Genomic DNA, 25,570 nt, shown 5'->3' with positions numbered 1-25,570 from the left:
TGAGGTTACCACCAAGTATCTGCTCTTGTCTCTGCTGGATGCAGCTGAGAGCTGGACAGGGCCTTGTGTCCATCTTGCTGTGTCACCTTGTTTTAAAGAAGAAACAGCAGCCTGGACAGGTAAAGTCACTCCACCAGGGACTCCCTGCGAAGGGGGCCAGTGGTGGATGTCAGCAGATCTCTCAGCCCCACCTGGTAGCCCCTAGCACGCTGCCTTGATGGCCTCTTTTGGGCCACAGTCCACTTCCTTTCTCACAGGTTTGATCTCCTTTAAGAGTTCTGAATATTCATTGGAATCCTGAATATTCAGAGTCCTGAATGTTCATTGGAAGGACTGATGCTGAAGCTGAAACTGAAACTCCAGTACTTTGGCCACCTGATGCGAAGAACTGACTCATTTGAAAAGACACTGATGTTGGGAAAGATTGAGGGCAGGAGAAGGGGATGACAGAGGATGAGATGGTTAGATGGCATCACTGACTCCAAGGACATGAGTCTGAGTAAACTCCGGGAGGTGGTGATGGACAGGGAAGCCTGGGGTGCTGCAGTCCATGGGGTCGCAAAGAGTCAGACACGACTGAGCACTTGAACTGAAGAGTCATCTGTGAGCTGGCATAGTGAGTGAGCTGGCAGGGGCCCGCCGTCCGCCCCGAGAGGACTTCGGTGTCTGCCGTGGATACCTCCTCCTCCCGCTCATGCCTCTGGACATGCGTCTCTTGGCAGCCTCCCTCTGCCCCAGCTTTCCCAGCCACAGACGGGCACTGGGGCCTCTGCCTTTTTGGGGTGACGAAGAGGCAGGAGTTCTGCTGTGGGGGCTCCGGAATAGAAGGTGCCAGGATTTGCAGATGGAGGCTGCTGCTGGGGGCCGGGGCAGAGGGGAAGGCTCTTTGGGCACTCCCTGCCTGTCCCCCCTCTCCCTGCCCCATTCCTCCAGCCATCTCCCAGGATCTCAGACCCAGATCAGCTCTGGCTTTGGGGAAGACAGTCGAGCTCAGCAAAGCAGCAGGAACTCCCAGGGTGGCTGAGCTCCCAAGGGAGCACCGACAGCAGCCGGGGTGACAGGCTTGGGAGGCAGGCTGCCCTCTGCATGGCTGGGGGCAGGTGTCACTGTGCCATCGGGACCTGGGATTAAGATGACCTCAGTTATGCTCCAGCTGGTGACACCTGAGTCCTAAGAGCTCTGTTCCTTATTGGTTTCACCTGCCCCCAACCTAAAAAATAAAAGGCTGAGATAATGTTTAACACCTGCCAGAAAGGGACATTGAGGGAATTATCTCAGAGTCGATGATGTTCTATTTTGCTTTTTCGTGGACAGAGAATCTTCTGTATGGTGTATATTCTTTGTTACTTGTTGAGATGCTTTCGGTTCCTAATAAGAGGTCATTTTACATTTACATTTTACATTTAAAGTCGCTCAGTCGTGTCCGACTCTTTGCAACCCCTTTGACTATACAGTCCATGGAATTCTCCAGGCCAGAATACTGGCGTGGGTAGCTGTTCCCTTCTCGAGGGGATCTTCCCAACCCAGGGATTGAACCCAGGTCTCCCACATTGCAGGAGGATTCTTTACCAGCTGAGCCATGATAAGAAGTCAGTTTTTGTAAATGTGCATGGGTACTTGAAAAAATAAATATGCATTTTCTATAGGTATATTTCAATGTCTGTCACTGTGCCCAGAAGGTAGTAGGACTTGGTCAACGCTGAAGTCAAATGAGCCTTTTTTTTTTTTTTTTTTTTTTAACCTCCAACACAGGGCGTGTATGGCAACTTCAGAATAGGTTTTTGCTTTGTGACATACAAATTTGCTGGGATGTGTCTGTCCCAGAAACGTCTGACTCTATAATATCAGAGATGTGCTCTGCGGATCAGCTGTGTGGGAACCTTCTGGCAGCTCTCTGGAGGACTTCCTCAGGGGAGTGGAGTTGACCACCTGCATCAGGATCAGCTTGGGAGCTTTTTAAAGATGCAGCTTCTGGGCCCGACCCCAGGCCTGTGGATCAGAATTTCTGAGGATGAAGCCAGAGTCCGTCCTTTTAAGACTGTCTTCCCACCTGGATTCTGAGGCGCTCGGACATTTGACAACCATGACAGAGGAGCCTAGCAGGCTGCAGTCCATGAGGCTGCAAAGAGTTGGACCCGATGAAGCGACTTAGTATGCATGTATATCAGGAACATGTACATCTTATTTGAAAGAATAAGAAACCTGTATCACTGTGGGAAGAAGCACTCTTGCTTCCTGGGTCTTCCCACTGCTCCCCCAGGTCTGCTGAACACATGGAAATGTTGCTCTATGAAAGAAGGGAGTGAATGTGCGTTGCCCCTGTGGTACATCAGTAGCTGCTATTACATACTGTTTCTGATTAGATCCTCATCACAACGCTGTGAGATGCTGTAGTGGGGTACACGGTGGCCCCTAAAACAGTGTGTCCACGTCCTGACGCCCTGTGAATGTGACTCTCTATCTTCAGTGAGTTTTTTGGTTGTTGTTGTTGTTAGCTATAAATCATTAATCTGAAAACTTCTTGAAAATTTATTTATTTTTATTATAGTTGATTTGCAGTGTTGTGTTAATTTCTGCTGTACAGCAAAGTGATTCAGTTATTGAAAAGCAGAGATATTACTTTGCCAACAAAGGTCCATCTAGTCAAGGCTATGGTTTTTCCAGTGGTCATGTATGGATGTCAGAGTTGGACTATGAAGAAAGCTGAGAGCCGATAAATGGATGCTTTTGAACTGTGGTGTTGGAGAAGACTCTTGAGAGTCCCTTGGACTGCAAGGAGATCCAACCAGTCCATCCTAAAGGAGACCAGTCCTGGGTGTTCATTGGAAGGACTGATGCTGAAGCTGAAACTCCAGTACTTTGGCGACTCATGTGAAGAGTTGACTCATTGGAAAAGACTCTGATGCTGGGAGGGATTGGGGGCAGGAGGAGAAGGGGACGACAGAGGATGAGATTGCTGGGTGGCATCACCAACTTGATGGACATGAGCTTGTGTAAACTCCGGGAGTTGGTGATGGACAGGGAGGCCTGGCGTGCTGTGATTCATGGGGTCACAAAGAATCGGACACGACTGAGCTACTGAACTGAACTGATCCTCTTTTCCATCACAGTTCATCACGGTATATTGAATAGAGTGGCCTGTGCTATACAGTAGGACCTTGTTGTTTATCCACACTCTGCATAAAAGCTTGCATCTGCTAATCCCAACCTCCAACTCCTTTCCTCTCCCAACCCACTTCCCCTTGGTAACCACAAGACTTCTCTATGTCTGTTTTCTGTTTCCATTTCAGAGATAGGTTCGTTTGTATCATATTTTAGATTCCACATCTGAGCAATATTACATGGTACTTGTCTTTGTCTGAATTACTTCACTTATTATGATAATCTCCAGTTATGTCCATGTTGCTGCAAATGGCATTGCTTCATCCTTTTTATGGCTGAGTAGTATTCCACTGTATACGTGGACCACATCTTCTTCCTCCATTCATCTGAAATGTGACCTTTTTTGAGAAAGTCTTTACAAGATGTGATTAAAGTGAAGGATCTGGAGATGATTTTATCCTGGATTACCCAGTAGGATCTAAATCGTATGACCACTTTCTTTACCAGAGACCAAAAGGAGATGGCACAGTCAGACAGGAAAAGGCCACGTAATGATAGAGGCAGAGGGTGCCACAAGCCAAGGAGCACCTGGAGCCCCCAGAAACTGGAAGAGGAGAGGATGGATCCTCCCCTCAAGCCTTCAGAGGAAGTGTGCTCCTGCCCATATCTTGACTTTGGACTGCTGGCCTTGGGAATTATGAAAGAAAAACTTCTGGTTATATTAAGCCACCTAGTTTATGGTGATTTGTTATAGCAGCCCCTGGGAAACTAATACCGATTGGTGTTGTTATTTCTAGTCATAGAACTGGGTCTGCTGTAGTGGAATACATTCTATTACCATAACTGCTGGCCCCTAGGACAATGGTCACCTTGAACTGATTCTTCCTCCGAGGGCATTTATGATTTAAGCACATTTCTTTCTCCTGTGTTAGACCCAGAGATCATTGCTACCCATTTAGTGCAGTGAAAAGTCTGGGGAAGTTAGAAAATTCCCAATGTCCTGGACAGGAATCACTGGCTGGAAGAGCGTGGTACTTAGTGATGTTCACAGCACAGCCAGCAACAGCACCCCCAAACATGGCTGTGGCTGTAACCCCACACTCCTGGAGTAGGGAGCTCACCTGAACCCTAAGCAGGGCAATCCCCTGGGCTTTCACTCGTGTCTGGTCCCGTGTCCATCATTTCAACTCCCTGCACAAATTAGCCTTGACCTTCCCAGCTCACATGAGGGATGCACTGGGAATAATAACAAAGTTAGTGCTAACCGTGGCCCATTTCAGTAACAACCCCCTAAAAATACATCAGGTTTATAAAGTATTCATGAATCTGAAAGCACTTGAGTGTAGGTTTAAGGCGAAAGCATTGCCTCTAGATTTAGACAGACCTAGATTGGAATCCTAACTCAGCCATGTGGCTGCTACGGTGGACTGTCTGAGCGCCAACGTCCTCACTTAACAAAACTGGTCTCACCTCTGCGGAATGCCGTGTGGATTAAAACAAAACAGAGGTGACATAGGGCTTAGCCTTGTGATTGGATAAGAAGTACCGAGAGAGAGCCGTCATTATTATTCAATGTCTGAACATTGTAACGAGCTTCCTACTTTTACTGCTTGAACCCAGCCCAAGTTCTAAGGCGTTCTCTATTTCTTAAAATTTACTTGGACAAAATGTGGGCATTGTAAAGTTCATTTGAGCCTCTTTTATGAGCTATTTATTAAAAGTTTGTGGTCTAAAATGACCACATAATTTGAATATTATCTTTTTGCTATTTTCTTTTTCTTGTGTGGGAAATGTCAAGTGGGGTGGATTTGAAATGCTACTGACTAGGGATATTAAACATGTGAGTGTTTAATGACAGTTTAAAAAAAAAAGCAAAGCCAAGCATATGGGATCATTAAATTATTGAAGATGTTTTGCTGCAGTGGATTTATAAATAATACATGTTTAAAAGGTTATTTCCTTTACATTTCTTTAGGGAAAACTGAGGAGTCTTTTCATTTGAGTTTAAAGAGAACTGACAGTGGGGAAAAGGTCAATGAAATGTTCATTCATGCAATTTCTATGCCCCAAATCCCTGAAACTTCAAATAAGAACATAACCAATTTTACGGAACCGTATCAAATAGTCTACTTTATTTGTAGAGCAGAATGAGGCAACAGCTTTAATTTAGCAGCTAGGGAGGGAAAAGCTTAAAATATATTAATAAAAGAGTTTCATATTAACCAGTATCATTTCCCCCCCACCCCCGAAGAAAACCTCCAAATTGAAGTTTGCTTCTACGGATAAAATCCAAAAAGGAAGCCAACAATTAGTCTCTGAAGCCTATCAATTTCCTGACACACTAGCTTTTTAAGGTGCTAACCTCTTTTTTTGCTGCACCATGTGGAAAATCCCAGTGACCACAGATTAAACCCCTGCCCCCAGCCATGGAAGCTCGATGTCTTAACAGCTGGACCACCAGGGAAGTCCTAATTTCCTGACACAGTAGCTCTTTAGAATATGTTATTCTGAAAAAAAAGGATATGTAGATGTTGCGTGGCTTGTGGTGTCATGTATATTGTTCAGATAAACTACCATTTTTTTTTGAGCCCTTAAAACTATTTTGCTCCAACCAAGACCCGCAATGATATTAATAACAGTGCTCAATATGGTGGCACACATGCTATAAGGAGAATATTAATAAATATTTTATAAATGAATTTATCTACAAATAAAATTAATAAACATTTAGAATAATATTCTAAATGTCACTAAGCGCTTCTCTGGTAGTTCAGTCGCTAAAGAATCTGCCTGCAGTGCAGGAGACCTGGGTTCAATCTCTGGGTCAGGAAGATCCCCTGGAGAAGGAAATGGCAACCCACTCCAGTATTCTTGCCTGGAAAATCCCATGGACAGAGGAGCCTGGCTGGCTAAATAACATGTCACTAAATAACAACAACAACCCAAAAAAAGAAAAAGGGAGGATGTGGAGTGACTGGGGACAGATCCTGGGAAGATGATGGAACCAATTGCAGTTGCCTCTACCCAGGGCTGCCCTCCACAGCTCTGGAACCCCCGGGAATTATATGACACATGGTGTTTGATGCACATGGAGGGGCGGGCACAGAATCCAGAGTCTGTGTCAGATATTCATGGTCCTGAAGAAAGTTAAGATCCACCTCTTCTTCCCTTTTCCCTTTGGAGCTGGCCGAGAGGAAGGAGGAGGTGCAGGTTAAGCGGGGGAAGGAGAAACACCCCAGCTCTTCCCATGTTAATTAACCTCTCACCTCCAGGCAGCCTTTCCACCTCCATAAACCATGATCAGTAACGTGAAACTTTCAGCTGGTTCAATAAGGCGAAGCAAAAACTAATCACAGAATGTGAAGTTGAAACGGTACAGCAACATCAGGAAAAGACACACTGTCTTCGAACTTTTATTACTTGAATTAAAAAAAATTTTTTTTGAGACTGTGCTTGTTTTCCCCTGTATGCTTAGTCTTAACCTCTTTCTCTGTAATTTTCAAAAATGGTTTGAAGTCCATAATTCAATGACAAAATTCGAGCATTTTTCTGATGAGGGGATAGTTTAAACATTTTCTTTGAATGGGAGAATGAATTTACTTTACAGGCTTTTAAAATATACTCTTCCTGAAAATATTTAAAATATATTTTAAAATATTTTAAACATTTTAAGAAATAGTTTTAAAAATACATTTAAAACATGTTCAGGCTTTAGATTCACTTAATCGTGTTACTTATTTGTACCATTAAGAGAGTGAGTAAAAATTCCATGAAAAATTGGGTAAAGAGAGATTAAAGGATTGATGTTACCAAATTTAATCACATCTTTCTGATGATGGCAGGTCTCAGGGGATGCTAAGTACTGGGGCCAGAATCCAAACCTGTCTGACTCTAAAGTCCATGTTCTTTCCTCGGCCTCCTTCACCTCTGGTGAGTTCCCTCTGTGACCCCCTCCCACCCACAAAGTCGCCCCATCCCCCAGTCTGCACCTTAGCACCGGGGACAGACGTCTGCATGCTCCTGGAAGAAAGAAAGGCTGATTCTGGATGAATCCCATCAGAACCCTTCCTCTAGAGGGGCTCTTTAAGCTGACAGGGGATGGCTACATAGAAGGATGGTTGGACAAAACAGAAGATATGAGATATCGTTTTCCTGCGAGACTGCAGTGTGTATCTGTTAGAAAGTATGAAGGACAAATCCATCAAAGCCTGAGAAATAGAACCAGTAGAGAATGTTGTTGGTGCTTTGAAAACAGCCAACCTGGTTTGGGTTTTACCCTAAAAACTAGAGAGGCATAGCCCCGTTTCGGGGTATGTGGTGGCTTTTCATCCATCACGGTAAAGTGTTGTCCAGATACTTTTTCCTGCAAACTCCTCATGACATTTTGGCAAAGGACAAAAGCCCCTGTGCTTCAAGGCGACTGACTAACATCTTAAGGTGACATATCTGAGGCACCAAGCCCAGCATTTGGGCTAAGTATGGTGCTAAATAGACGACCGTTCTTGCCGGAGATACAAGGCCAGTGTAATTGAGAGGGAAACTGTTGGTCTAAACTCTGCACAGCTGCCGAATGTAGTGTCTGTGATAACGTCATGGAATGCTTGGATGGGAGGACCCTGGGGCATCATCTTCGGTCTAACTCCTTTTCTTTTTTCCCTCAGCTTTAGTGAGGTGTAATTGACCAATAGAAAGTGTGACAATTTGACATACGTTATATTGTGAAATGAGCACCACGATTAGGCTAACGCATCATTCACATCATCATGATCCATTTGTGTTGAGGGGATGGTTAAGAACACTTGAGATCTATTTTCTTCGCAAATTTCAAAGATATGGTAACTGTAGTCCCCGGGCTATACATCAGATCACCAGCACTTACCCATCTATGACTGAAAGGTTCTGCCCTTCGGCCAACGCACATCATCACCCCTATCCCACTTCCTACCAACATGCCATCCTACGCTCTGCTTCTGTGAGTCTGGAATTTTTTAGATTCCACATGCACGTGAAATCATACAGTATTTGTCTGCTTCTGGCTTATTTCACTGAGCTTAATGTCTCCAGGTTCATCCGTGTTGTCACAAACGGATTTCTTTCTTTTGCATGGCTGGATAGTATTCTATTATATGCACACATACACGTGTATCACAACTTCTTCATTCATTCATCCATTGTGGGACAGCAGGTTGTCTCCATATCTTGTGAATAATAACGCTGCAACAATCATGGGAGTCCAGATACTGCTCTGAGAAATTGCTTTCATTTCCTTTGGATATATTCCCAGAGGTGAGATTGCTAGATCGTATGGTAGTCCTAGTTTTAATTTTTTGAGGAACCTTTCTACTGTTTTCCAGAGTGGCTGCACCAATTTACATTCCACACACTGTACAGGGATCCCCTTTTCTCCACTAACACTTGTTAGCTCTTGTCTTCTTACAACATCATCTTGGTAGGTAGGAGGTGATACCTCCTAATTGTGGTTAGATTCACATTTCCTGACGATTAACCCTAACCCTAGCCCTCTTCATATACCCATTGGCCATCTGTGTCTTCCTTGGAAAAATGTCTATTCAGGTCCTTTGACCATTTCTCAACTGGGATTTATTCATTTGCTCTTGAGTTTTATGAGTTCCTTACATATTTTGGATATGAACCCCTTATTTGAGTTGCCAATAAATTCCCCCATTCTGTAGGTTGTCTTCTCATTTTGCTGCTAACTCACCCTTAACCAACACCAAAATCTGGCCAGAAAGCATAATTCATCAGAAGGTTATTGACACAACTTACAGAGGAAAGAAGCAAATGATAAGAAAATGAACTGTGACAAGGATGTCTAAATAAACAGAGCAGTCCAGTTGGCATCATGTGTTCAGTATTCATTCATCTCATTCTCAGGAGGCTGATCTCAAGTCCCTGTAGGACCATCTCTGAGCTCAGAAGGACCTGGCACTAGAAGTCAGACAAAACCAAATTAATTCTGTCCTCCCAGAGCCGCACCTAACAGGGACTCCTATTTTAGAACGTTTTCTGGTAACAAGGTTAAGCCCCGATGGGCTAGAGAACTCAGTGAATCAGAATACACGCATTGGGACCTGGCAGGCGCTTTACCTACAGCTGCAGCTCAGGAAAGGCGTGTTCGCTGCCCTCAGGACTGTGGCTGGGAAAAGATGCTCAGCAAAGATGCACTATCCATGACAGAGTTTTCCATCCCTCCTCGGGGCTGTCTGCCCGGCCGCCCCTCCCGCTTCTCCTCCTCTTCGCTCCTGCACGAGAAGCGATCTAGGGTGTCAGGAGATGAGATGACTCATCTGCTATCAGATTGAGTCCTTTGGGTTTGCCCTTTTGGTTGGCTTCAGCCTCCGATGTTGGGAACGACCGTGTTATATTGTGAAGGTTTTCATTTCCTGGAAAAGACACTTGGACTGCAGTGGACTCTGGCGATTTAAAGTCCAGTGTGAGTGGCTGGCTGAGAGCTCTTTGTTTTCCATAATCCTTTGACTGGGACAAGAAATCAGAGTGTTTTAATCATGCTGCCCCGCGGGGGTCAGGGAGCCCTTCGCTTTGCGCTGTGTGTCTGGTGGTGTGTATTTGCTCTGTGCTTTAAAGGTAGGTTTTATTTCTGCTTTTTCTCGTATTCCCTTTTTAGCTGCGTGTATATACGCTTCTATTTGTGCGCCACTGAGCAGAGATGGGATACTCTAAGGATAAATATGGAGAGTGTTTGTACAGGAGTTACTCCTCACACAGCTGTTAATTAACCTATTCATTTTTAATTGGTTGACTTAACATGTAAAATGAGATTGGGGGAATGAGATGGGGAGGACAAGAAAACTTTGTAAACCGTATTTTATTTTATTTTCCCAATGAAAATATGCAACAGTAACAATGGCACAGTTTCCTGCCTATCTTTGCCATGGATGCATTCAATTTCTTCTTCTGTATTTACATGTTTTTTCAGAACTGTGCTTTATTAGCTGATACTATTCCTCAATCTATGAAGCCTTTCGTTTCGTAGGTAATTGCCTTTGTTTGGGGAAATATGTTATATCCCTGTCCTGGGGTATGTCTCAAGAGGAAGGTCATTCATTTTCAAAGTTAGGACTTAGAAACAGACAGCTGCTGCTCTGTCCATATCTACAAAGCCACACCTCCACGTGTGGTTGGCTTTGCAGGGATTTGCTTGTCAAGACTCATGGAGGGTTCATCTGCAATGTCTCAAAAGAAAAGTAAAATCTTAAAGGAGGAAAATAGGGAAGAGGAGGATTTTTGTATTACCTGTTTTATGGAGAAATATCTTTATCATTATTAATAAAGATGGCAGACAATGATGGTTTATGTCTAAAATTGTTCTTTCCTGTCTTAACAGACTTATAGAACAAACTTATAGTTGACTAGAGGAAGGAGTAGTTAGGGAGTTTGAGATGGACATGTACGCACAGCTATATTTAAAATCGGTAACCAACAAGGATCTACTGTATAGCACATGGAGCTCTGCTCAATGTTGCGTGGCAGCCTGGATGGGAGAGTTGTTTGGGGGAGAATGGATACGTGTATATGTAGGGCTGAGTCCCTTCGCTGTCCACCTGAAATTATCACAACATTTTTAATCGGTTATACCCCAAGACAAAATAAAAAGTTCAAGAAAAAAAATTGTTCTTGCCTGCTGAAATCTCAATGTTTTCGTGTTTTCAAATGCATTTGGCAAAGAACAGGTTTTATTTAGCAGTATAACAGCTACCATTTCATTTGTTTTTGCCTAGTAAGTTGTGCAACTCCTTAAATTTTTTTCTTTCAGGGCATAAATCCCTTTGGGAAATTTATAGCCTAATATTTCAGGTATCAAATTTGACTTCTATGAGGAAGAATAGGAAAAGGGCATTAATGAGATGAATTATGTCAAATGAAGGCAAGTACCCTACATTTAATGCATTCTTGGGAAAATACAAAGAAATATGATTACATTATTGTCTGAAACTGAATGACCGAAAGAGCTATTGCTTAAGAACTTTGGGGGTTCTTTAAAAAATATTTCCAGCAAAATTTTCCTTAGAAACTTTGCACTCTCACACATCTCCAAGATAATTGAAGTTGAAAGTTGATTTTAAAAAGGAGGAGGGCTTAAGACCTTAATAAACTTGCTAGCTATTTGTGTTTGTTTGATGAAGTTTCCCCAGCTACACACCCTTCTGGTTGTAGAAACAAAGGCCAGTCAGATCAGTCCTTTGACAAGAAAGAGCAGGGCTTTTCTTTTTTTTTTTTTTTATTTAGTTCATGAATTAATTTTCAGCGGCGCTGGGTCCTCACTGCTGTGTGTGGGCTTGCTGTAACTGTGTGGGCTTCTCAGTGGCTCTCCTGGTGTGGAGCACAGTCCTCACTGCTGTGTGTGGGCTTGCTGTAACTGTGTGGGCTTCTCAGTGGCTCTCCTGGTGTGGAGCACAGTCCTCACTGCTGTGTGTGGGCTTGCTGTAACTGTGTGGGCTTCTCAGTGGCTCTCCTGGTGTGGAGCACAGTCCTCACTGCTGTGTGTGGGCTTGCTGTAACTGTGTGGGCTTCTCAGTGGCTCTCCTGGTGTGGAGCACAGACTCTAGGGCACACAGGCTTCAGCAGTTGTGGTGCACAGGCTTAGTTACCTTGTGGCATGTGGGATCTTCCCGGACCAGGGATCAAACCCACGTCCCCTGCATTGGCAGGAAGAGTCTTACCATTACACTGGACCACCAGGCAAGTTCAGGACTGCAATTACTAGATCAGCGAGACGGTGAGTTCTGTTCAGTGATGGAGCTGCCACCCGCTTGGAAGCGCTCTTCCCAGCAACACTTTGTTTATCCTCTCACCAGTCCTGAGACGAAGGCCCGACTCTTGTCATCTCCATGACAAAGGCTAGGAGCCCGGCCAAGAGGGCCAGGTGATGTGGTCCTGGTGGATGCTGATGCCCATGCCCACCTCCTGGGGAGGGAAGGCCCTGGAACCTCCCCGGGGGCACGTTCTCTGCTTCTCTAACTCCTCCCTCTGTTTGGCCCAAAGGCTGTGCCGGCTGTGCATCGGAGGAGAGGCTCTTTCACAAGCTGTTCGCTCATTATAACCAGTTCATCAGGCCCGTGGAGAACGTTTCCGACCCGATCACCGTGTATTTTGAAGTGGCCATCACACAGCTGGCTGATGTGGTAAGCGCGAGGGGGTCACCACATACCACGTGGCCTCAAGGGGCTCCAACTCTGAGGGCTCCGAGCAATTCCCACTGACTGCACGAGGGTAAATAAGGGGATTTAAAGGAATTCTCTGGCAGTCCAGTGGGCAGTACTCCATGCTGGACTCCAAGGGCCCAGGTTTGAACTCAGGTCGGGAAACTAAGATCTCACAAGCCATGTGGCTCAGCCAAAAAAAAAAAAAGCAAAATCTTGAAAAAAAAAAAAATAATAGGAACAATCAAGAATCTACGAAGTACCGGCCCTTCAAAGCTGGCCCATTGCAAGGGATCCGCTCCCCCGAGGATGCTGTCATTATTTCTGTTCAGTTCAGTTCAGTCACTCAGTTATGTCCAACTCTTTGCGACCCCATGGACTGCAGCAGGCCAGGCCTCCCTGTCCATCACCAACTCCCGGAGTTTACTCAGACTCATGTCCATCGAGTCAGTGATGCCATCCAACCATCTCATCCTCTGTCATCCCCTTCTCCTCCCACCTTCAATCTTTCCCAGCATCGTCTTTTCAAATGAGTCAGTTCTTTGCAACAGGTGGCCAGAGTATTGGAGTTTCAGCTTCAGCATCAGTCCTTCCAATGAATATTCAGGACTGATTTCTTTTAGGATGGACTGGTTGGATCTCCTTGCAGTCTAAGGGACTTTCAAGAGTCTTCCCCAACACCACAGTTCAAAAGCATCAATTCTTCAGCACTCAACTTTCTTTATGGTCCAACTCTCACATCCATACATGACTACTGGAAAAACCATAGGTTTGACTAGACGGACCTTTGCTGGCAAAATAATATATTTATTTCTGTTAAGGTAGTGTATTTCTGGAAATGCTCTTAGAACCAGTTTATGAAGCCAAGAGGCGAAGGAGGGGCAGTTGAAGGGGGAATACAAAAGGAGTTGACTTCGTCGTGCACCTATTATGTGCCAGTGTCTACACTTCGTGGATGTCCTTTGCATCTTATAGCTGGGGAGACAGCAGCTCAGGTCAGCCACGCTCCTAACGACACATGGTTACAGAGGGCAGCACTGCAGCTCAGTCAAGCCTGTTTAACCGCAACGCTCGTGCCTCTTTTACTCTACAGATGAATTGTTCTAAGTCTCCTGTGTTACAGAATAAAGAAAAAGTTCACTTTCTTATTATACAGGGTTCCATCGAGTCCTGAGAAGCAGATGGGTGTTTGGAGGTCTTCATTTAAATTAATTGGTACCCTGTTCAAGGGCAGGGAGGATGAGAGTTCTTTATTTTGAACAATCTTGGCACCTAGGTGCTGGCAGAGGAGGTGTGGGGCCTGATGCCCCAGTACGGGGCGGGTTCTGGACTCCAAGCGTGGCAGGGGCAGGCTGGCGCGAGGCTTTGGACATGGACCAAATTCTAGAAATAGGCAGGCTCCTGAGGGGCGTGCGGACCATCTGTGAGACGCTGGTGTACAGACAGACGGCACATGGACTGGGTACGGGGGCAGCCCCAGACAGGGAGGAGCCCTCCTTCTGCTCAGCTTTGCTTGGGAGAAACGGTGGTGGCCCCAGGCGCGCCTAGGGGGACGCCCTTGGATAAGGATGTGAAGTCTTGGGCCCGCCCATCGTGTTTCTCCAGCCCATGCTTCCCAGGGGGCCGGGCTGGCCCTGGCCCATCCTCTGGCTTCTGGCCCAGGCTGGAAGTGTGTATACGCTGGTAAACACTGATTTTAGAAGATGAGCCAGATGTTTTCTCCCACCTAGATGGGACCACTCATTCTTTTTATTTTTTTAAATTAGCATTGAGTTCATTGGTTCCTTTTTAAAAAATAATTTTACGCACTTATTTATTTTTGGCTGTGCTAAATAAACTTATTCATTTGGGCTTCATTGCTGCTCGAGCTTTTCTCTAGTTGCGGCTAGCAGGGGCTGCTCTAGTTGTGGTGCGAGGGCTTCTCACAGGGGTGGTTACTCTACTGCGGAGCATGGGCTCTAGAGTGAGTCGGCTTCAGCAGCTGTGGCTCATGGGCTCTGCAGCACAGAGTAGGCAGTTGCGGCTCATGGGCTTAGTTGCTCCACAGCTTGTGGCATCTTCCCTGATCAGGGATCGAACTCGTGTCTTCTGCATTGGCAAGTGGATTCTTTACTGCTGAGCCACCAGGGAAGCCCCCACTCATTCCTTTAATAAATGTTACAACGTTGTATTAATTTCTGTTGTACAGCAAAGTGATTCAGTTAGATGTATGTAATATATATACATTTTAAAAAAAAATATTCTTTTCCACTAGGTTTATCATAGGATATTGTGCTATACAATAGAACCTGTTGTTCATTCATTCTGTATTTAATAAATTACTTCTGCTAGCCCCAACTTCCCACTTTCTCATTTCTAATGTAAGCATTTAGCTGCAATTTCATTCTCAGAACTGTTTTTATCAGTGTCCGTCATATTTTGATGTATTAGGGTTTTGTTCCCACTCAGTTCTATGTATTTTAAAAGCTTCCCTTTGAGACCTTCTCTTTGACTCATGGATTATTTAGAAATTTAATTTCCATGGATTTAGAGACTTCCCTGTTGTCTCTTTGTTACTGATTTCTAGTCTGATTCCATTGTGGTAAGAAGCACACTATGATTCCAGCTTTTCAAAATTTTTGAGGTTTGTTTGATGGCTCATGATAAGGATATGATCTATCTTGGTTAGTATTCCATTCATGCTTGAAAAAGGGTGTGTTCTGCTGTTTTTGAGTGGCGTGTCTGTATACATCAATTAGATCCTGTTGTTCAGATTGTCCCTATTTTGGCTGATTTCTGTCAAGCAATTCTATTGGCTGCTGGGAATCTCTAACTCTAACTGGGGATTTATCTGTTTATTTTTTCAGCTCTACCAGTTTCTGTTTCCTATAATTCTGTTTTTGGTGCACACAGTTAGGATCATTATGTCCTCCTATAGGATTAAATCTTCTATCATTACTTAATGTCCCTCTTTGTCTTTAGAAATTTTTTCCCTCTGCGTTACTTTGTCCGATATCACTATCGCAGTCCTAATTAGTATTTTGGAGGCTACCTGTTCTCATGCGGAGCACCGGAAGTCTCTGTGGGCCATATGCGTGGTCGCCACTGAGTCATGGTGAGGCCTGGGGGTGACTGTGATGCAATAAAGCCCAGGCGTGCAATTACCAACCCCCTTCTAGAAGATTCTAGGCCAGCTGCTGCTGTTTGAGCCTCACGCTTGGCGTTAGAACACCAGAGAGCTCTACACAGAAGTGTGTTTGCTGCTGCATAGAATGACCTTGGCCACAAAGTTTACTGACTGAAGGATCTTCAGAGTAGGAGTGTTTCTACTGCCCCGCCTCATGGAGCCAGGAGAGAGCCCCTGGCCTGTGTTTCTGGTGGCCTGGCATACCTGCAATGACAAACGGAAGGCTTTCAAAACGTAGCCCACCTGGCCTTTCTGATCTCAGCCTCTGAAACTGTTGCTACTGCTCCAGAATCGAGTCCACTTAAAACTGTAATTCCAATCCTTTAATTCAATCAAGGTGTCAACTCATTTATTTTCCCAAGAGACAGACACAGGGTGATGTTTCCAAGAATGCAGGGTCGCATTGTGGGGTCTCGGGCCTCCTTCGCCTGCGCTGTCTGATAGCAGTTCCCATGGCCGTTGATGTGGTCTGACACTGGATGGAGAATGAGACTTTCCCGACCAGGTCCTGATCCATAAATTTGGCTGACATCTCTGGGGATGTCTACCCTCCATGAAACAGGTCCACACCACCTGGAGCTCCGCCAGGCTGCGGAAGTACAGAGGGGAGAAGGGATACCGGGTGCTATTGCCAGCTGATTTTAATCCTCTGAACACAGCATTCTAGCTCACGGCGTGCTCTGGTTCTCCGAACAGTGTATAAGTGGGCAGAGAGGAAGAGTCTTTGGAAGACGTTTATAACTGTCGCCTCTGAGACCTTTCTGGGTTGCAGAGCTAGTCCGCTCCCGACTGACAGCCGATGGATTTATTGACAAGGCCCCTGCTGGAATCTGCAGGTCACAAGGTGACCCTCCTATGAGCAGAAGGCACTGTCCTTAGACTTGGGTAATTGTAAAGTCATGGACAAGCATAGTCCATTTCTTTGCCTGCTCTGACCAATAGAAAGCAGTTAAGGAAACTCCTTTGAAAACCCTGGGGCTTACCATGACTTGACACAAACCTCTTTGGAGAAGGAAGCTGATGAGAAATTTTTTTCCTCTGCATTACTTTGTTGCTGATGAGGTCTCCAGGGAGCGTTTTCTGCGGGGCGTGGAGAACTGCAGAGCAGCTCAGGGAACCTCAGTAGGCTGGTGTCCAACGTGGCTACCGCTCTCTGAGCTGTGAGCTGTTCTCTCTGGAAGGTCCTCCTGTGTCTGGGGTAGAAACGTGGTAAGTGTTGGGAACCCACTGCTGCACTAGTGACCATCAACAACCTCCTAGCATTGCACTGTGAGGTCGCTGAAGGTTCTGGATGTGTCTTCAGTATCTACTCCACTGGGAGGTGGTAGCTACTTAGGAACACACTATATCTGGGATGTCCACCTGGAATGCATTTCTTCCAGAGAGCTCTGTGACCCTCTGCCGGTCATTTAGGTACTTACTTAAACCATCTCCTCAGAGAAGCCTTCCTGCTTCACCCTGTCTAAAAGAAATGTGTATGCACGTGTGCACACACACACATGCACACACCACTCAATCCCTCTTTATTTTTTCCCGTAAGACTTATCACTGTCTTATATTATGTGTGTGTGTGTGTTAGTTCCTCAGTTGTGTCTGACTGTTTGTGACCCCATGGACTGTAGCCCACCAGGCTCCTCTGTCCGTGGGGATTCTCCAGACAAGAATACCGAATGGGTTGCCATTGCCTTCTCCAGGGGATCTTTCCAACTCAGGGATCGAACATGGGTCTCTTGCATTGCAGGCAGATTCTTTACCACCTGAGCCACCAGGGAAGCATCTTACATTGTATCATATATCTATTTTTGATTTTCTGTCTCCTCAGCTAATAGCTTAGATACACACATGTGTGTGTTAGTCGCTTAGTCGTGTCCGACTCTTTGCATGGACCGTAGCCCACCAGGTTCCTCTGTCCATGGGATTTCCCAGGCAAGAATACTGGAGTGGGTTGCCATTCCCTTCTCCATCAGACACACATAGGTAGGGGTATTTTCCAATCCTGGTTATTTCTGTAACCCCAGCATTTATAGAGCACATAGTAGGTACTCAATAAATATTTGTTAATGAATGAGTGAAGCAATCAGCAGTGGCTTGGGCAGGAGTGAGAGATGTGTTGTGGGGAGTGGCAGGATCCAGCTGAAAGGCTCCATGGTGAGCTGAGCTGACACCTTGAGGGGTGGCTGGACTCAGGACTGAGAGCCTAGAGGGTGCTGGGGCACAGCCGGGGAAAAAGATCACAAAACAATGAAGCCCTCCACCATCTGCTGGATGGCCCCTCCCTCCTCCCACTCTCCATTCTCTCCCTTCTTTTCTTTCATGAGATCAGAAGGCTTTGTGGGCTGCAGAGGTCAGAAAGCCTTCACAGAAAAAGTGAAGCTTCAATCAGATTTGAAAGACAGTTGTAAAGCCACATTTCCTTTCGAAGTCAACAGGGTGGGGACCAGTGTGGAAATATTGTATTTCTGGTTGATTTTTATAAGTTGCCTTTTCAGTCTTCTTTGTTTTCCTCCATTAGCATGAACTCAGCTCAGCTCTTTCTAGCTGTGATTTTTGCTCTAAGATTCACTTCTCTTAGCAGGTACATTTGAGGCTAAAAAAAAACATTGTTTCCTCTTCCCAGGATGAAGTAAACCAGATCATGGAAACCAACCTGTGGCTACGTCACGTATGTGTCTATGTCACTTACGCTTCTCTGGGAACTATGTCACTGACGTGTCAGTTTAACAATGTCCAGTGGATAAAACCCACTAGAACTCCCTCTTTCCATCTCCAGTTTATGACAGAGAATAAAATAGTGTCTATCTCCAAAGCCCAAACTTCAATCTGGTAACAGCTGCCTGGCTGCAAACTTCAGGTGCAGAACCTAGGGATAAAGTTCTCACTGACTCCGGCCTTTGAAGGTCTCCTATTTTTGTTTGTATCTTGAGCTCCAGAGCCAGATGCTTACCTGCTCTTTGATTCTGCTGTGGCTTAGATTCCCACTATTTGGTTTAATCAGTCATGCCATCTTATTCTTCCTTTTGCTCTTAATCTTTTATGCAGATTTTGTAATAAACCTGCCATCCTACTATCTTTTTATTATTAGAGATGGATTGCTACCAGAGATTGAACATAGTCTATGGAATGTGGAAACTGAGTCTATAAACTTGATCAGCTAATCAATAATCAATAGATGCATATCTAATATCTAGTGGATAACCTATTTTTGCCCCAATCAGCTCAACCACCTTGTTCCCCTTGAGTTTAATCTCCCAGCTTTTGGTAGAAACCAAAGTAAAGTGAAAGTCGCTCAGTCATGTCCGACTCTTTGCGACCCCATGGACTATACAGTCCATGGAATTCTCCAGGCCAGGATACTGGAGTGGGCAGCCTTTCCCTTCTCCAGGGATCTTCCCAACTCAGGGATCGAACCCAGGTCTCCCGCATTGCAGGTGGATTCTTTACCAACTGAGCCACCAGGGAAGCCCAAGAATATTGGAGTGGGTAGCCTATCCCTTCTCCCAGCGGATCTTCCCAACCCAGGAATCAAACCAGAGTCTCCTGCATTTCCACATTCAAAGGGCCATATTCAATCTCTAGTAACAATCCACTTCTAATAGTAAAAGATAGTAAGATGATAGGTTTATTGCAAAATCTGCATAAAAGATTAAGAGCAAAAGGAAGAATAAGTTGGAATGACTGATTTTTCAAAAAAATGTTGAACCAATATAGGACTAACATATTAAAAGTAAGTGAAGAATTTTTTAAACTGACTCCTATTTCCTGCAGATCTGGAATGATTATAAACTGCGTTGGGACCCCACGGAATATGACGGCATTGAGACTCTCCGTGTTCCTGCCGAGATGATCTGGAAGCCCGACATCGTTCTCTACAACAAGTATGCGCACCCCACAGCCAGTCTTTTTCCAAAGCTGCCTTTGGTGCAGGTGGACCTGAAGCGCGGGGGAGTCACTAACAGTGTCTGATTTACTTTGCAGTGCGGTCGGCGACTTCCAAGTCAAAGGCAAGACAAAAGCTCTTCTTAAATACGATGGCATGATAACCTGGACTCCACCAGCGATTTTTAAGAGTTCCTGTCCAATGGACATCACTTTTTTCCCTTTTGACCATCAAAATTGTTCCCTGAAATTTGGTTCCTGGACTTACGACAAAGCTGAAATTGACCTTCTAATCATTGGCTCTAAAGTGGACATGAATGAGTTTTGGGAGAACAGCGAGTGGGAAATTGTCGACGCTTCTGGCTACAAGCATGACATAAAGTACAACTGTTGTGAAGAGATATACACAGACATCACCTACTCTTTCTACATCAGGAGGCTCCCAATGTTTTACACCATTAATCTGATCATCCCCTGCCTCTTTATCTCGTTCCTCACTGTGTTGGTCTTCTACCTCCCTTCTGACTGTGGTGAAAAGGTGACTCTTTGCATTTCAGTGCTGCTTTCTCTGACTGTGTTTTTGCTGGTGATCACAGAGACCATCCCGTCCACGTCTCTCGTGATCCCCCTGGTGGGCGAATACCTGCTCTTCACCATGATCTTCGTCACCCTGTCCATCGTGGTCACGGTGTTTGTGCTAAACATCCACTATCGCACCCCGACCACTCACAGCATGCCCACGTGGGTGAAGGCGGTCTTCCTCCGGCTGTTACCCCAGATGCTGATGATGAAGAGGCCTCTGGACAAGATGAAGGAGACAGGAGCTCATAGAAACCCCAAAGGAGTCTCCAGTAGGCCTGCCAAAGTCAAGTTTGAGCATCACAAAGAGCCCAGACTTCTTAAAGAATGCTGCCACTGTCATAGATCTGGTGAGCCTGCCACCAGCAAGAGACGATTAAGTCATCAGCCTTTACAGTGGATGGCTGAAAATTCGGAGCTCTCGCCTGAAGTCGAAGATGTAATCGATAGTGTTCATTTCATAGCGGAAAACATGAAGACCCAAAATGAAACAAAGGAGGTAAATGCATGAGTCTTCTAGCCTGTCCACCCACAGCAGTCCTAGGGGCCCTGCATAGAACCCTAGTCAGAACTCCAGCGTGAGTTCTGTTTGCAAGACAGTCAGAGAGTGGGTGCCCTGAGATCCAGCTCTGTGATGCTGCAGTTATGGGTGAACTGCCCTGGGTGAAGGGATGGAGTAAGGGGTAGCCTCAGAGCAAATCTTTGCCGCCAGAAATGTCAACTCAAGTGAAATCTGGTTAAAACAAACACTCAGGGCAATCTTGGTTTAGTTAGACTGAGAGCCCCTGCTTAAGGAAGGCTGGGAGAGGGAAGAGCCAGTAGAGGGATAGGACGGAATGCTGCAGCTCCGATCGCACTCAGTAGACCTGACAGGGATGCAGGTGCTGGTGGGATGAGCTTCGGGGATATTTTTAGCATCAACTCAGTCGGCTCCTGCTGCCCAGGGCCTAACTATAGCAGGATAGACCTCCCCATCCTCCAGAGAGAGAGCTCAAGAAATGTATGCCAACTTTCCATCCCATCACGATGACTAGCTAGGCGCCTCTGAAAACTCATGCCAGGGGTCTGGGTCTGACCTGATGGCAGCTGCCAGCATCCATATCTCCTGATGAAAGGACATCGCAGACCTGAAGTCTGACCATTGGTGCCAGGGAGGACAGTGAGTGCGTGTCACACAGGTGCAGGGGGGGTTGGTATCAGCAGCAGGTGAGCCTGGGACTCCCTTCTGTGAGGACACCTTCATCAAACCTAGGGGACAGTTGCTCTGACTTCAGGACCACCAGATAGGGCCCTTGGAGCTTGGGAACAGGAAGGGCAGGAGAGGTATAAGGAACTCTCCACTCTAGTGTGATGCCAGGGTCTAGAGGGCTGCTGGCTCCTGATGAGGGACCATCATCCTGCAGAGCTTATGCCCCACCCTCTGCCGCCTCAAACCCAGTTCCTGGACTTGCCGCAGGGTCAGGGATACCATGGTGCTCATGAAAAGAGTGGGTGAAAAATGTCCCCGCTCCATCAGTTAACAATGGATGCTGTAGCCGTCAAGCCATCAGTCACTGCCGTCACCCTCAGCTGTGCACCCTGAGGGGCCTCAGGATGGAGAAAGTGGGATGCTGGCCCTAGACAGATAAGGTGCACATCCAAGGAATGATTTCCATAAGCCCAGACTCTTGCCTGTTCCCACCTATAGAAAAGCAGTAAACTCATTAACTTGAGATGTCTGGTTTTCTTTGATTAACAGTAACCTTTTTAAAAACTTAAAAAACAATTGAAGGATAGTTGATTTACAATGTTGTGCTAGTTTCTGCTGTACAGCAAAGTGACTCAGTTATACATATATATATACATTCTTTTTAAGTATTCTTGTTTATCCCAGGAGATTGTGTAGGAATAAGCCAGGATATATAGGAGGTTTTGCAAAAAAACTAGCCAGTTGAAACATCAAAGGATGATTGTGGCACTCAGATGCAACAGTATGTTCTGCAACATCATCTTCTGATATTCTGACTACCTGGTCTTTGTTGCAAAATCTTATTATCCTGGCTCCTCCCTTACCTCTTCAGAGCAGTCCCTCAGAGTAATCTCAGAGGCTACCTCCCAGGCTTGAAGTCCTCAGAAAATCCACGAATAGAACATAACTCTCGAGGGGGAGGGTGGGAGGCTCAAGAGGGAGAGCCTTACATTTATATAATTATGACTGATTCAAGTTGCTGGACAACAGAAACCAACACAATATTGTAAAGCAATTTTGCTCCAATTAAAAATAAATTAATCCTCAACTTTCAGGTTGTGCTTTTTTCTCAGTTAACGCAAGAATGGAGCAATCTGAGCAGCTCTTTCAGGGCTGCTACTTGCAGCCAGGCTGGAGAAGGGAATGACAACCCACTCCAGTATTCTTGCCTGGAAAATCCCACAGACAGAGGAGGCTGGCGGGCTACAGTCCACGGGGTCGCAAAGAGTCAGACTTGACTGAGTGACCTACACACACACACACACACACACACACTTGCAGTCAGGAGAAGCCCTGCGTGCCCTGCGGGAGCCTGCTGACTCTACAGCCCTTGCCCCAGGACTGATGGCGCACACAAACCCTCCGTCTGCAGACAAACGGTTGTTCTCTGTGCACATTATGGAGGAGACACGGGTTAACCAGAATCGTAGGGATATTTGCTTTAAAAATTGTCAGCGAATCTTCTGTGCAAAGGAGGCAGCTTATATTTGAAACAGAGCTTATCTCCCATGGTTTTCAGTTTTTACAGATGCTTGACATTTTGTCTTTCAGGTAGAGGACGACTGGAAATACGTGGCCATGGTGGTGGACAGGGTGTTCCTGTGGGTGTTTATAATCGTCTGTGTGTTTGGAACTGCAGGGCTGTTTCTCCAGCCGCTCCTGGGGAACACAGGGCATTCATAAGGATGGATTTTCCCTTCATCTTCAGACATGTACAGACGCTGTGTTTATTCTCCCATCACCAGGAAATGGACAGAAAACTTCCCACCAGGTCCCCATCTAGATAGAAAAAGAGGGCCTTACTGCCAATGGCAAGCCTGGATGGCCCTCCCTCGGGGGTGCAGAGGGGTGCTTTAAGACCCCAGGGTCTGGGACCTGATACCGGAGCCCAGAGTTGGCAGCCCCTGCAGGCTTTTCTTGTCTGTACATGTTGGGCTTCCGGGGACATGATCGACCCACAGTCCAGTGAGACACGGAATCAAAGCTGAGCCACGCTAAGAGGTGTTCTTCTGCTTCTCCAGTTTATATACTTCTCGGTATAACGGACACCAGCAGACATGCAACCCTGGACCTTGGACTTGCTGACGCCGGCAGCACCCGTGACCTTGTGCGCGCTTGCTTTCTCGTGCTTGTCTCTGTGACGTGGAGCCCACACTGCGGCATTATTTGACACAGTAATTGGTCAAAAGGAACAGCAGGTAGTCGGTCTACCCTTTGAAAAAAATCGTATTGAAGTATAGTTGATTTTTAATGTTGTGTGAGTTTCTGCTACACAGCAAAGTGACTCAGTTATACACACATACACACATATCTGTTCTTTTGCAGATTCTTTTCTGCTATGGTTTATCGTAGGATATGAATATAGTTCCCTGTGGTGAACAGCAGGCCCTGTTTACCCATTCTATATATACTCCATTTGCTAATCCCAAACTCCCAGTCCTTCCCTCCCCTCCACCATTCCCCTGGATGTAATTAGACTCATCTGGCAAGAGACTTCAGAAGTGACCAGCACTGTGGGAGGCATGCCGTGGACTCAGAAATAGGCTCTGTCCACACACTTAGAGCTTTTTAGGAAAAGTCGTAAACACGGAGATCTCCAGGGCCGGGGGTCACATGGGGAATGTAACCAGAGCAGTGCAGAGCATGGTGAGCTCTGGCTGGCAGACCTGGGGCAACCTTTGCTGTGGGTCCAAACGGTATCTCTCCTCCTTAGCCATTTCCACTTGTTCTGCATAGCTGAGACTGAAAATAAAAGTGTTTCTTCTCGAAGGAATGGTGATCTTGTATTCGGAGTATTTCCTTTTTCTGAGAGGGAGAACCTTGGATATTCTGTTTTATTCTACTCTCACTTATTATTTTATTTTTTGTATACACTTATCATAACAATTTTAAAGATGCATTTTAAAGTAGAAAAAAAAAAAAAAAAAACTACCCTGACACAGGAACTAATTTCATTTTGCCTTTTCCACTGGAGTCCCTGTCTAAAGGCACACATAATTGGACACCTCAGGTTTACCTTTCAGTTTTATATTTTGCTATTTTCTCAACATCATGTCAGCAGCCTTTCTCAGTGATGGTGTGCAGTCGTGAAGTATAACTTTTGTGATTGCATAACCTCTGTTGTGTTGATACACTACGGCTTCTATTTCTGATATCCACCAGGGTTCTTGACCTTCTCTTAATGGAAATTGATAGGAGGCCCTACGAGAAACCCGGGCAAGGCTTTATTGAGGTTTCTGTGGCCGAGGAGGGAGCGCAAACAAGCATCCGGCACCCTTGCTCGCTCCTGGAGGCACGCCGGGCAGCCACGGGGGTCCAGGGCTCCCACTGGAGGGGTGGCTTCGGTGGTCTGCCCACCTCTTTGGCGGTGCTGAGTGCGGGGGCAGAGTATCCTGCTTTTGCTTCCGACTCTTCAGAAGTGTCAGTTGGGTTTTTGGTCTGTGTATCTCGTCCAGAATTTGCCCAGCTGCTCACGCACGCAGCTGGTTTTAGTTCCTTGTAGTCTCTTTGTGCTCTGTTGCTGGAGGAGACGTTTGTCCAGGGGCAGGCCCTGCAGCAGAGGGTCCCGGGTCCCAGCCTGACTCACTACCGCATGCTAATTCTTCCGTGTCTACCTCATCCCGGGGCTTAAGGCCCGCTCTGGTACCCGAGGCACAGGTTATTCTGTTGGAAAGTCTTTTAACGCATCATGTCATATGAGTAGAGTGCCTCTGTTTCGTCTGTCTTCACAGAGAGAGTTCCTTGTTTTTTGATACATTTTTTTAAACTATTAAGCCAAGTCACTATTTCCTGTCATTGTTTAAATTTTAATTGTGGTGAATACACATAACAAAGGGCACCTTCTAAACCATTCGAAGTGTACAGTTCAGTGGAATTAACTAACATTAATTAACATTCCCACTGATGTGCAACCTTTCCCACCATCCATCCCCAAAATGCTTCGTCTTGCAAAACTAAACTCTTGCAAACTCTTGCAAAACTGCACCCGTGAAGCAATAAATTTTGAATGTTTTTTTGAGGAGCCACCATGCTCTTTTCCATACCAGCTGCACCATTTTCCATTCTCACCACCAGTGCACAGGGGCTCTATTTTCTCTACACCTTTATCAACGTGTGTTATTATTAATTTTTATAATAGCTTTTCTTTAATAACAGCTGCCTAATGGGTATACGGTAGTGTCTTGTGGTTTTGATTTGCTTTTCCCTGATGATTCATGATGGTAAGCATCCTTTTATATACTCACTGGCCATTTGTCTATCTTGTCTGGAGAAATGTGTATTTAAGTCCTTTGTCCCTTTTAAGATCGGATTAGTTGCCTTTTCGTGGTTGTTGAGTTGTAGGACTTTTTAAAATACATACTATATATTAAGCCCTTGTCATATATAAAAATAAGACTTTAAGAACTGCATAACAGGAAGATGAGGGTGCTCTGTGAT

At 45.6% G+C, this 25,570-nt stretch overlaps 1 protein-coding gene across 3 annotated transcripts; it reads left to right on the top strand.

The window, feature by feature from the left end:
* Window positions 1–9,286: 9,286 nt before the first annotated feature.
* Window positions 9,287–23,912, top strand: CHRNA6 (cholinergic receptor nicotinic alpha 6 subunit). Of its 3 annotated transcripts, none has more exons than XM_070781498.1 (6): window positions 9,287–9,708; window positions 12,127–12,266; window positions 18,068–18,112; window positions 19,216–19,325; window positions 19,426–20,404; window positions 22,685–23,912. In XM_070781498.1, exons 1-6 carry the CDS (start codon window positions 9,630–9,632, stop codon window positions 22,814–22,816), a joined length of 1,485 nt encoding a protein of 494 aa, XP_070637599.1. In that variant the 5' UTR covers window positions 9,287–9,629; the 3' UTR covers window positions 22,817–23,912. The 3 variants fall into 3 exon arrangements, with proteins under 3 accessions (XP_070637599.1, XP_019808893.2, XP_070637600.1); XM_019953334.2 differs by having other exon boundaries at window positions 9,406–9,556; XM_070781499.1 differs by lacking the exons at window positions 9,287–9,708; window positions 12,127–12,266 and adding an exon at window positions 15,260–16,659.
* The last annotated feature ends 1,658 nt before the right edge of the window (window positions 23,913–25,570 follow it).

Source organism: Bos indicus, chromosome 27 (assembly GCF_029378745.1).
Source record: "Bos indicus isolate NIAB-ARS_2022 breed Sahiwal x Tharparkar chromosome 27, NIAB-ARS_B.indTharparkar_mat_pri_1.0, whole genome shotgun sequence".
In the NCBI taxonomy this organism is placed as follows: domain Eukaryota; kingdom Metazoa; phylum Chordata; class Mammalia; order Artiodactyla; family Bovidae; genus Bos; species Bos indicus.
The sequence above is the reverse complement of the archived record's forward strand: the minus strand, read 5'-3'. Positions and strand labels throughout refer to the sequence as shown.